Consider the following 12,687-nt stretch of genomic DNA (forward strand, 5'->3'; position numbering starts at 1 on the left):
GGGGTCGCTACTTACCTGTCAGACGAGGCGATGAAGACGTCCTCCCGCCCGCGTCGATCGTCTCCACAGCAGGAAGCTGACGACGAGAAACAGTCCTGGACGTTCTCGCGCGATCAGCGATAACCAGCGGGGGAGCGGTCGGAGGTAAGTATCAGACACAGCAATATCGCTATAACGTCACAAAAACCAGTGACGTTATAGCGATATTGCTAGCGATATCGCTTAGTGTGACAGGCCCTTTAAGGCCGGGATCCCAATATCATTATAAATGAGACTTATTTCTTTTTTAGACTTTCTGTGGCTAGTGATAAATGCTTTTCTGGTCTGCTCACATAGCTCTTTTGTCTTTGCCATTGTGAACATGCAATATGGAATAAAACTGGCCTCGTTAAGTATCAAGGCCATCATTCATAGTCTTCAGCAATTTAGCACTGACATGGTGGGACAAGTGAATTTAATCACAGGTTGGTGTATTTTTCCTTATTTTCAAGCACCATTAACTAATCAAGTATCAGCCCATTGATTTAAATCATCCAGTCATTCCACATGTTAGGGGTACTTCACACTAAGCGAGATCACTAACGAGATCGCTGATGCGTCATCGATTTTGTGACGCATCCGCGACCTCGCCAGCGATTTCGCTGTGTGTGGCACGCATCAGTGACCGGCCCTCCACCAGGTATCGCTGATCGTGCAGGATCGTCCTGGGCCATTTTTTGATCGTTGGTCTCCTGCTGGTTAGCACGCATCGCTGCGTGTGGCGGCGGGAGACCAACGATCAGCGAGCTCCCAGCGCTGTAAGCAGACTCTGGGAGCTGGTATCCAAGGTAAATAGCGGGTAACTAAGCGCGCGTGTCCCTTAGTTACCTGCTGTGTACCCTGGATACCAGCGTGCTTGCGCTGGGAGCTGCTATCCAAGGTAAACAGCAGGTAACTGAGGACTAGTAAACCTTCTGCCAGGTAGTCAAACCTGCCCCACCACTGATTGACAGCCGCAATCTGTTTCAGAATGAGGTTGTTAGTTTGCTGCTCCTGCTGTTGTCGCTGAAACTGCAGCTGCTGATGCTGGGTGAGGACCAGCTGCCTTAGCAGCTCCTCCATATTGTCCACGGGCCTGACTTGTAACTTTGCAACCTTAATCACCGACATGGTTTTCTTCAGGGTATGGCTCTATTCACACTGTTCGCATTTTTTCATCATGTGTAAGGCTGCTGCGTTTCCACCAATGAATTTAGCGTGACAGTGACCCCCAGACAAGTTAAGTAAAACGTCCTTTATTGTCCAAATACTGCACACAAGAAATTGCTTACCTCTAGGTTACAGCCGGGAACACCAAGATAAAGTCCAGTGCCGCTGGTACTTGCACCCGCGTAAGGTTAACGGGTGCTATTGTGGTTGCCCACGTCTCCGCTGGCTTTGGTCTCTGTTAGCTTCATACAGCCAGGCATATGTGTGCAAGGCACCTTAAGCTCTGCTACATGTCAAATCCAAACTCAAAACTGACACACCAAAACCTTTACTGCAGGTATAAATGAAAACCATGGCCATGGGCCACTTGTAAGACCCGGACTGGAGGGAGAGATCCGTCCCACTACCATCCTACAGATCTCTGCAAAAATAAAAGCCCAAAAAAGGTTTTCCTGAAATGATTGGGTCAAATAACTTGACCCAGTCCACACTTGCTTATATTTTACATGATAACTCCAGCTGTGACTGTCATTACAATGCACTCCAGCGGGTTCAGTATGCTGCTAAGCACATTCTGTGGACCCGTTACCGGCCCTCGCATAAGATTCCCCTCACTGTCTCTCAAAATGTATGTGCGTGCTTGTAATATATGTATAACATATGTGTGTGTATATGTATATATATATTTTGCAATGCCCTTTAATGTGTAAAATGAATAAATAAAGAGCAGATGAAAAAATACTAATTGTTAAAGAAAGGCAAAATTAAAAATGACTAGGCCCCACCTATTAGAAGAAATGTATTTTAATATTTGAATGAGAACAGATTTTTAGAGCTTTTTAAACCCACATATGTGTCAAAAACCTAAAGCTGTGCCTGGTATTCAACTGGTTAATCATGTCTCAGCATTTCTATCAACTTTCTTTTTTTTTTTTCCATGTATAGTTTTTATATTTTTATCTCTCTTGCTTTTCTCTATGTAATGTTAGTTTATATATTCAAGCAGTTTCACTAAAGACTATATAATTCATGAGCTATTTTACATGTACTCCAAGGGGTGGTCCGAAGTCACTTAATTTCATTCTACATCCTTATCTACTTAACCTCCAAAAGACAAAATGAAAAAAACCCTGCTATATTTAAATAAGTAAAAAGCAAAAGTGCATTTAAATCATACAGAGTTCTTAGTAATACTGTATTTGATCAAACATAGCATAAAAGCCGTCCCACCATTGACAAGTTGACTCTGTGGTCGGGGCGGTCCTACACTGTCTAGTATTAATAACCTTCTCATGTGTCAAAGTTGACGTCTGTGTGAATAAGGGCAGACAAGGACCGGGTCCCAACCACCGGACACCAGTCAGGGCAAACCTTTAAATACAATTTCCAGCACAGGAGAGGGAGGCCACACCCCAGCTTGCACAGAATGCAAAAATACAAAAAAAGAAACACAAAAATTGAGATTGGTTTGAGTTGGTACACATGCAGCATATAAATTTCCTGAGCTGGAAATTGTATTTAAAGGTTTCCCCTGACTGGTGTCCGGTGGTTGGGACCTGGTCCTTGTCTGCCCTTAAGGCCCTGTCACACTTAGCGATGTACCAGCGATCCCGACCAGCGATATGACGCGGTCAGGATCGCTGGTACATCGCTAAGTGGTCGCTAGTGAGCTGCCACACAGGCAGATCTCACCAGCGACATCGCTGGGGACGGGGGTCGCTACTTACCTGTCACACCAGGCGATCCTGCATCCTCCCGCCTGGCTCCACGCGTCGCTCATCGTCACAGCAGGAAGCTGACGACGAGAAACAGTCCAGGACGTTCTCGCGCGATCAGCGATAACCAGCGGGGGAGCAGGTCGTAGGTAAGTATCAGACACAGCGATGTCGCTAGCAATATCACTATAACGTCACAAGTTATAGCGATATTGCTAGCGATATCGCTTAGTGTGACATGCCCTTTACTCACACAGATGTCAACTTTGACACATGATAAGGTTACTAATACTAGACAGTGTAGGACCGCCCCGACCACAGAGTCACCTTGTCGATGGTGGGACGGCTTTTATGCCATGTTTGATCAAATACAGTACCAAAGAACTCTGTATGATTTAAATGCACTTTTGCTTTTTACTTATTTAAATATAGCAGGCTTTTTTTCATTTTGTCTTTTGTAGGTTTTGCATGCTTTTTGGCCATGTGAACATGCATTTATATGCTGCATGTGTACCAGCTCTAACCAAGCTCAATTTTTGTGTTTTATCCTTATCTACTTATTGCCATTATCTAAGCTAATTTCTAACATACTTTATATTAAAAATTCCCTACGGTTCCCTAACTGGACTAACTGCTGCTCTATTTTTTTTTTTTTTTGTCCCCCTTCCTGCGTAATGACGATTCATTTGAGTATCGTAGTTCATGCTGGGATACTTCAAAGAAATGTCGTCAGAGAAGGGGGCAGAGGCAGGCCCCCTCTCTGAAGGGAAATGTCATCAGTGACGCTCTATTCAGGGGCTGTACGCGGTGCGATCTGCAAAGTGACCGCATCAGCTCTGTTGTTGGCATGCAGGAGACCAGGAACATCACTAGCGGGGACGGCGCTGGTCTCCTGCACGCCGGGTATTTTGACACTGCTTTGTTGCTGGTTGATACATATTACGAATCTGAGCCGACAACAAAGCGAATGCGGTCACTGTGCAGATCTAACAGGGAGGGACTCGGCAGGAACAAGCACGCCCCTTGAATCGAGCGTCGCTGTTGACCCTTCCTTTGAGGGAGGGTGCAGGGGCTGTGACAGCGACTGCAGCCTCTGCCCCCTGCTCTGATAGCGCCACCTTTGGGTATCTCAGCATGCAGTGGGATACTCAAACGAATCTGTAAGAGATCTTGTGTATTGCATGGCAAGTTGATGTTTTTATTGATTTTAATTTTGGAATACATACATTGTTTTCTTAGTGTTTGGGGAGGAGGTACAGAGACTGGAGAAAGACATTTCTTGAGTTTCAATTTATTGACTGTACGGTGTTCAGTTTATATGTTTGATCTGAATTTTAAGGATGCAGTGATCATCATCCTCAATCATCAGCCATCCGATCCTGTAATTGATTGCATAATGTACGGTTGATAAAATCACTATGGCTTCGCAGGAGTACCAACATGGCAGCAGCGGGGGACCTCAGTAATTCCCTGGCCTCTATGGCAACCCATCAGCACCCCGCAATCAGCATGCAGCTGTGGGCCTCCAGGATCATGTTGCTGTCAGACACTCACAGCAGCATTCATGTAAAAGGGGAAAAGTGCTGATGACAAGTTCCTTTAATCTACTGATCCCTACTAAGTGGCCCGGGCTTAGCTATTACAGCATTTGGGATATTGCGCCACTGTTTCCCCCCAGTGTCGTGTTTAGTGTGATCACCACCGTCTGTGAATTTCATGTACGATCCGTGTTATATGCAAACTTGACATAAGTGTCGCTGACCTGTGACCTATGCGGCGGTTGCAAGATAAGCATGCACTGCTATGAACACCATCACCCTCCCGCTATAAAGGCTGAATATTTACTTCTGCGTTTGTAATTTCCTCCTGTAATTTGCTGTACAGCACAATGATCTTTTTTTTTTTCTCTCCCAGAGCTAAAGAATAAACTAGATGGAGTTAATAATTCAGCTTCTAAAAAGGAAGCAGAGGTGAGTTCAGTTGATATGAATGATTTACCGAACGGCTGCGATTTTATTCTTCCAGCCCCGAGAAGGTGCGCGCGCCTTGACAAGGTCAATATAAAGCGATTTCTCTCCTGGCTGCACATTGTAGGTAATACTCAGGAGTAATATTGCAATTATTAAACATGGCAATTACACTGAGTGATGCACAATTCAGCTGCGTTGCCGGAGGGTGCATAAAATAAAAAGGAAACCTAAATAAAAATTGATAGAAAGCCACGAACAACAAGCGGGGCCTGGGGGGAAATAGTTTTCATGTCGAGGTCTATTGCTTGTAGACTGCTGAGGATTTACTCCTGAGGCTTGAAGGGTATCCAAACAGCCTCGATAAAATGATTTCCCCGTCATTCTGCTCCGCTCATGTATTATGTATGCCGCGGTCTCGCTGCACACATGATGGATGCGGACACTTAATTTCTTTCCGCCGTTCTTCATATGCAACGGCTCTTAAACAGGTGACTAAGCCATTTAAGTGCTGAGTGGGCCTGTTAACGCTTGCAGTGCTGGACGTATTCCAGTTAACCCCATTACGAGCATAGCTATGGGTATTTACACATTATTGTCACGCTTTGCTGTCATTCATATCCTGTCTGGCGCTGGAGGGCTTGTTCCAGCTCTTAATTAATTAATCATACAATGGATGAATTGGTTACATTGTTCCGGCTGAGCAAATATTGTGCTTGTGTGTTTTTGTATTTTTTTTTTTTTTTTTATTTAATTTTTTTCCATCCCCTAGATTTTTTTTATTTATTTATTTATTGCTTTTTTTTTAAATTTGTAAGAAGATGCAGCCAGACTGGTAGCGAGGATAGACATCTTGATTGACAAGTAACCAGCAAGACCGATGATCAATCTCACAAGTTTCTTTGTATTGTGGGAGCGGTGTGTGAATGACCTGGGCTGGGAGGCTGACGCTACTCCATTATTCTTTTCTAGACAGTAAAGAGTGACATGGCCGCAGTGGACAGCTCCATCCAGTCTTTTATCACAGAGCGCGGAGATTTGGACTTTGCAGAGATGTTGTGGTGTAAAATGAGGAGAAGTAGGTGATTTTTTTATTTATAGAATTGGCTTATTTTATACCCAGTGGTAAAACTATGAAAGACTTCTACTATAAAAATGTGGTGCCAGTTTTCTCATGGACGAAGTATGTAAACTAGAGTATAGCAAAAAGATCCTGATCCGGTGGTCACGTTGCTAACCAATGGCTGCAAGACCAGCGCACTGCAAACCTCCTACTTTGAGCATCCATGGTGCCTCTTCTGATTAGTAGACCCTGCAACGTTATGTTGTGGTGCGACATACACATGGCGCTGCGGGGGGGCATACTAGTCAGAACAGACGCAAAGTCTGCAACTGGTACTAGAAGGTTCGCAGTGCTCTGCTTTTTGCTCAACTCTAGTTACAGCCGAAACATTAGGCTGTCCATTACTGTATTAGAATCATGGTGGATTCTTAGGCAATCAATGGTTGTCAGAGCATAACCTTCCCCCATCAAAGCTCTCTTCTTTTTGGTTAGACCTACACATCTTCATTTAACTCGTTACATACTTTGTATCAGTAAAGTAAAATCTGTTTTTGTTGTTCTGTTGAAAAAGGACATAAGGTACATTTATGCCATGACACATAACTTGGAATAATGATTTAAAGAGATATTGTGCTCCCCAAGATCCTATCTCAATATGTAGTAGGTGTAGTAATAATAATATTAGCAAATACCTCTAATTACAAATGTAGTATAGCTCCTCTGATTCGCTAAGGCCCCTTTCACACCAGTTTTTTGCTATCAGTCGCAATCCGTCGAATTTTGAAAAAAAAATCTGATCTGGCGACTGATGCCGCTGGATCCGTTTTTTCTCATCGACTTTTATTAGTGACAGTAATTGTTTGTCCGTCGGCCTCAGACGACGGACAAAGTAACGTTTTTTGTCTACGTCGAAAAATCGGACAGCGACGGATCCGTTGCCATCCATTGCTTGCTAGAATGGAAGCCTATGGGCGCAGGATCCGTCGTAATCCGTCAAATTACGGAATCCGTCGACGGATTCTGTTTTTTTTTTTTTTTTTAAACTGAGTATGTTCTAATTTATTTAGGATCCAATTAGCCAGGCCCAAATTAGGAAAGGTATATAAACCTGTCAGGTAGGGCTCAAACATGTCTCAGCAAGCAAGCCAGCGGGAGTCCAGACAGCCCGAGACCAGCCGACGGGAGTCCAGCCAGCCCGAGATCAGCCAGCAGGAGTGTCCAGCGACCCAGCCATTCCTGCCACCCAGCCAGCCTCAAACATGTCTACTCCTGGGAGCCCTCCCTCACATCGTCAGCGAACTGAGGTAAATATTTTTTTTTTTTTTTTTTTTAAACATTTTTTTTTACACATAACCCTATATGCATTAATTCTTGTTTAACTGGAAGCTACAGCATCAGAGGTGCTTCCAGATAGAGACGGACGGGGTGGAGAAACACTCTGCGAACCCGCTCTGGGTCTAAGTTTCTTACATGCATCACAGAAACAGATCATCACAGACCTCACAGTACACCCAACACATAAAAAACAGATCATCAGAGACATCACAGTACACCCAACACATAAATAGATCATCAGAGACATCACAGTACACACAACACATAAGCCTACATCCAAGCTCAACGTGTAGAGGTCCTCAAAGCGTCTCCCAGGGCCGCCGATGTGAGTGTCGGGGCGGTCAGCAGAGAGTAAGTACCTTTTTGTTTTTTGTATTTTTCAACTTCATATGTATGATTTGTGTAATGTTTTTGTTTTTTGTCTTTAACAGGCTTCACAGCGTGCTCCTGACTGACGGTGAGGAGGCAGGAATAGACATCGACCCCCTTATCGATGTAGTCCGAGAGCGGGAGCCGCTGTGGAACATGGGGGACCGCCGCCACGCTGATGTTGTTGTGACCTGTCGGCTCTGGGAGGAAGTGTGCTGCGAAGTTGTGGAAGATTAGGAGGACCTTGATGCTCGGGCCCAGAATCAAGCGCTTAAGTATTCACAGGTCAGTAAGTTGTGTTGCAGGATGTAATGTGTTGTATAGTAACCAATATGTGCTTTCACTTTAAAGGGAACGGAGTTGTCAAGCGGTAGCGGTCACTCAGGGATCGCTTCAAGAGGGAGTTCAACAAAGAGATGCAGGCCCCGAGTGGATCGGGAGTATAAGTATGCAAGAGCCCTGTCGTTCCTCCGGTCGACTATGGTGAGCGGAAGATAAATATTCCCCGCCCCATTTACGATGTGAAAATGTTTAGATGTGTAACTTTTTTTTTTTTTTTTTTTTTTGTTTCAGCCAGGGCCAAGCAATAGCAATATATTAATTACATTTTTTTTTTTCTTTGTACCACAGCACCATCTGCAGCACTCGGGAGCCTGCAGAGTTGAACCCTTCTGGAGCGATCCCACAGGAGTCCGCCACCGGGGACCACTTCAACAGACCCGACCCATCTGCACCTTCCCTGCCTTCCCCTCACATTTGGTCTCTCGGTCCCATCCACAAGCGCTGGTGCATCTTGGCAGACTTTGTTACATGAAGCTGCCGGTGACGAGGTAGCTTTTCCTTTACTCCACCCCTCTGACACTGCTGCCATCTATAGAACACCTTTTGGGTTCTTGGTGGCAGCGCCAGAGGGGTCAGGAAAAGAACTATGTGCCCGAGTTCTTGCATCTAAATGCATCTTCCAGAACTCGCTGAAACTGTTGTCCGAGCAAATGATTGCTGGATTCAACCTCATGAACAGTATGCTTGAATTGAGCACGCGTCTGGATAGGATGCATTTAGATGCAAGTAAATCGCCCAATCATTCCTTTTTCCAGGCAGTAGTCGAGGGCATAGACAAGCTATCTCCTGACCAGCAAATGCATGTAATGCAAGCCTGCCAGTTTGCTCCACCGCATGTTGGCTCACAAGCCCCTACACCCACCCCGGTAGTTCCTCCCGCATCTGCTCCCCCTCCAGCCACTATCCCTCCTCCCTCTCCTGTACAATACCAGCTTCCTGCCCCATACCAGTACCCAACCACAGCATCTGTGCCTCCACTCCCTGCCCAACCTGTACTTCCTGCCCACTACCACCAGTCTCCTTTCACACCCATCATGCCCCAAATACAACCCTCTTCCCCACCCACCACCTCTTCTGTCTCTCAATCCCTCCACTCTACCCCTCAAACCTTACCAAATCCCATCCCTACCCACGTTTTTTTGTACACCCATCCTCATGGTTTCTCCACCCCTTCACCTTCTGTTTTACCTTCCAATCCGTCACCACCACAATCCGCTCTCCATACTCCCACTGGTCCGATCTGTCAGCTCCTCCAGTACTATCTCCACCCCAAACGATCTTAATTTATAATTCTTTAAGCCCTTCCCGACCAATGATGCCACATAGGCGTCATGAAAACTGGTGCCAATCTGACCAGTGACGCCTATGTGGCGTCATGACTTTAAAGCCCCCCTGCGGGTCTGGTGAACGGGGTCACTAAAAGGTCACCCGACCCGCAGATACAGGGGGCTTTGTTCTTCACCACAGGGGGCGTGGCTTCGCCCCCACCTGGCTACGATCGCTCTGATTGCCTGGTGGTGTCCGATAACGATTGGAGCTAATTTTCCATTCAAAAAGTCAAATAGCGCTCCTTCTCTTCCGGACCCTGCCGTGCGCCCAAACAGTGGTTTATGAGGTATCAGTGTACTCAGGAGAAATTGCCCAACAAATTTTAGGATCCATTTTATCCTGTTGCCCTTGTGAAAATGAAAAAATTGATGCTGAAAGAGAATTTTTGTTGGAAAAATTAAAATGTCCACTTTTTCTTTCCACGTTGCTTTAGTTCCTCTGAAACACCTGAAGGGTTAATCTTCTTGAATGTGGTTTTGAGCACCTTGAGGGGTGCAGTTTTTAGAATGATGTCACTTTTGGGTACTTTCTGCCATATAGACCCCTCAAAGTGACTTCAAATGTGAGGTGGTCCCTAAAAAAAAATGGTGTTGTAAAAATGAGAAATCACTGGTCAAATTTTAACCCTTATAACTTCCTAACAAAAAAAAAAAATTGTTTCCAAAATTGTGCTGATGAAAAGTAGACATGTGGGAAATGTTATTTAGTAACCACTTTGTGTCACATAACTCTCTGGTTTAACAGAATAAAAACTCAAAATTTGAAAATTGCAAAATTTTCTAAATTTTTGCCAAATTTCTGATTATTTCACAAATAAACGCAAAGATTATCGACCTAAATTTGCCACTAACATGAAGCCCAATATGTCACAAAAAAAACAATCTCAGAATCGCTAGGATCCGTTGAAGCGTTCCTGAGTTATTACCTCATAAAGGGACACTGGTCAGAATTGCAAAAAATGGCCTGGTCATTAAGGTCAAAATAGGCTTGGTCATGAAGGGGTTGATAAATAATAAAAAAAAAAAGCTTTGTCTTTCATTTATTTAATGATAAGATACAATACTTTGGGTGATAAGGTACAATACTTTTGTAACAAGGTACAATACTTTGGGTAACAACGTACAAAACTTAATAGAAAAATTAATGGTTTGAAAAACGGATGAAAAAACTGATGCAACGGATCCGTCGCATCAGTTTTTCACAATCCGAGACGGATCCGTCGAGCCAACGAATTGTGACTGACGGCAAAAAACAAACTGATACGTGAAAGGGGCCTTAGTCGCTTATTCCATGTGCAGGGCATTGCAGTAGCTTAGGTGTCCATGGTTATGATCACTAAAAACTATGAGTGGTTGTACCTAAGCTACTGCAATGTCCTGCACATGGGGTAAGCGACATAGAAAATCAGAAGTACTATACTACATTGCTAATTGAAGGTGTTTGCTAACATTCTAATTATTATTGTTATTACACCTACTACATATTGGGATAGGAACCTGGAGATTGGAACACCTCTTTAAGGATACATTTACCTGAAGCCTGGCTTCCTGATTTTTGTAAGTTGGTGTCAGTCATTGTCCCAATCAGTGTTGGTTATAGGGTTACGTCCCCTCGACTTGGTGAATGGAACCGCCTACTTGTCATGTTGTTTAAACATCTCTAATGGGCGTAGCAGAGAAATAGCACTGTCTTTTGAGAAAGGATGCTGCAGGATTGTTATGATATGTGTAAACCTTTTATTTTTAGATTTCTGCATATGTAAATAAGAATATTAATGGGTTAAAGATCTCACCTGTTTATCCTGGTCTATGATATAATATCAGTGTTCTTGTGTTTGTTATATAAAGGTGTATCTTCGTATCAAGATGTTCAAGACTGTTTCTCACTCGTCATACAATCGCTGAAATATGGGGATGTGCACCCATGGGTAAGACGGCCTGTCCTACACAGTATGGGAAGCTTTTCCCAAGAGATTAAAATAACTAAGCATATCGATCAGAAGTGAAGATCAGGATCACTGCAGTGCAAGATTTTCAGGTTGTGTGCGCCTGAACTTTAGGTTAAGTGGAAATAATCGTTCAATTTTGGATACTGTTTGTTTTTTTGGGTTTTTTTATTTTAAATTGCAGCAAGGTGGAGAAGAAGGTAGAGATAACAGAATAAAGTATATGGACATGGAAAAACCTCACAAATACAATTTAGGCTCTATTTCCAAAGATGTATCTGTACATTTTAAAGTCCTGTTCTAAACGAATCCTCATGGTTTGTATTCTACATCCTAGGGTACGTTCTCATGGTAAGTCAACGCTGCAGGTTGGACGTGGCGGACGTGGCGTACGTCCGCAGCGTCCAGCTGTTACAGCATAGTGGATGGGATTTCAAGAAATCCCATGTCCACTATGCATGCACAGACGCCCGCGGATCACCTGCGGGGGGGGAACATATGGAGCGTCATTCAAGACTGCAGCATGTCTATTTATCTTGCAGAGACTCGAGTCCTCCGCAAGATAAATTTCACCCGTACAATGTATAGGATGTGGTGATTCCGCACGGTTCAGTGATCACATGCAGAATCACCTGCGTTCAAAAGCCGGCAGAGCTTTGGATGCAGCGGACATGTGCTACTTCCAAAGTGTTGCCGATTACAGATTGTGACTTATTATTGCAATCATTATAAGCCGATGACCAGGCAGAAGTAAGCACAGGCTACAGGAGGATGCACTTCTGATGTTGTGCCAATTTTCTCTATTTTTCTGTGCTAACAGCTGTGCATTTTAGTAGTTTTTTAAATGGACGGGATTGATATCAATAATTTCTCCTACGCCTCATTGGGGGACACAGACAGTGGGGTGTTATGCTGCTTGCCACTAGAAGGACACTTAGTAAACACAGAAGAAAGCTAACTCCTCCCCTGCAGTATACACCCTCTCGCTGGCTGGGTATTCCCCAGTTCTTGCTTAGTGTCTGTAGGAGGCACTTGGGTCTAGCTTCAAACCCCATCATTTTTATTTTATTTTTGAGTTTTCTGTAAATTTTTATTTATTAACTAACGGAGTGAAGGGGGCGACGGTTCCTTTCTACGGCCCGCTCTCCCCCGAACCAACAACAGGCAAGCACGCGGAGTATACCTCCCCGTACACTTTCCTGCGACGTCTGGGGCTGATTCTTCTGGCGATGGCTCCTTTACGGTCCCGGTACCCCTCCCGGATACGAGGGCGAGCGCATGGAACGCACAGAGATTTGAGCAGCGCTTTCGGATGCCCTGAATCAGCCCCATAGCTCTCCGTCCCCCTGCCCATAGGGTGGACCAATTGAGCAATACCCGTGTAACAACCTCGCCGGCTCTGCTACATCGCCCGGGAGCTTTTTTACTCTGTAC

At 44.5% G+C, this 12,687-nt stretch overlaps 1 protein-coding gene across 1 annotated transcript in view; it reads left to right on the plus strand.

Annotated features, from left to right (window-relative positions):
* The window catches only part of ZWILCH (zwilch kinetochore protein), an 87,792-nt gene that overhangs the window by 33,472 nt on the left and 41,633 nt on the right, over nt 1-12,687 (plus strand). The window contains exons 10-12 of the mRNA XM_073568900.1: nt 4,818-4,873; nt 5,843-5,948; nt 11,156-11,235. Coding sequence (XP_073425001.1) covers nt 4,818-4,873; nt 5,843-5,948; nt 11,156-11,235 — 242 coding nt within the window. The remainder of the gene's footprint in view (nt 1-4,817; nt 4,874-5,842; nt 5,949-11,155; nt 11,236-12,687) is intronic.

Source organism: Dendrobates tinctorius, unplaced genomic scaffold (assembly GCF_039654945.1).
Source record: "Dendrobates tinctorius isolate UK_male_01 unplaced genomic scaffold, ASM3965494v1 ptg000022l, whole genome shotgun sequence".
Classification (NCBI taxonomy): domain Eukaryota; kingdom Metazoa; phylum Chordata; class Amphibia; order Anura; family Dendrobatidae; genus Dendrobates; species Dendrobates tinctorius.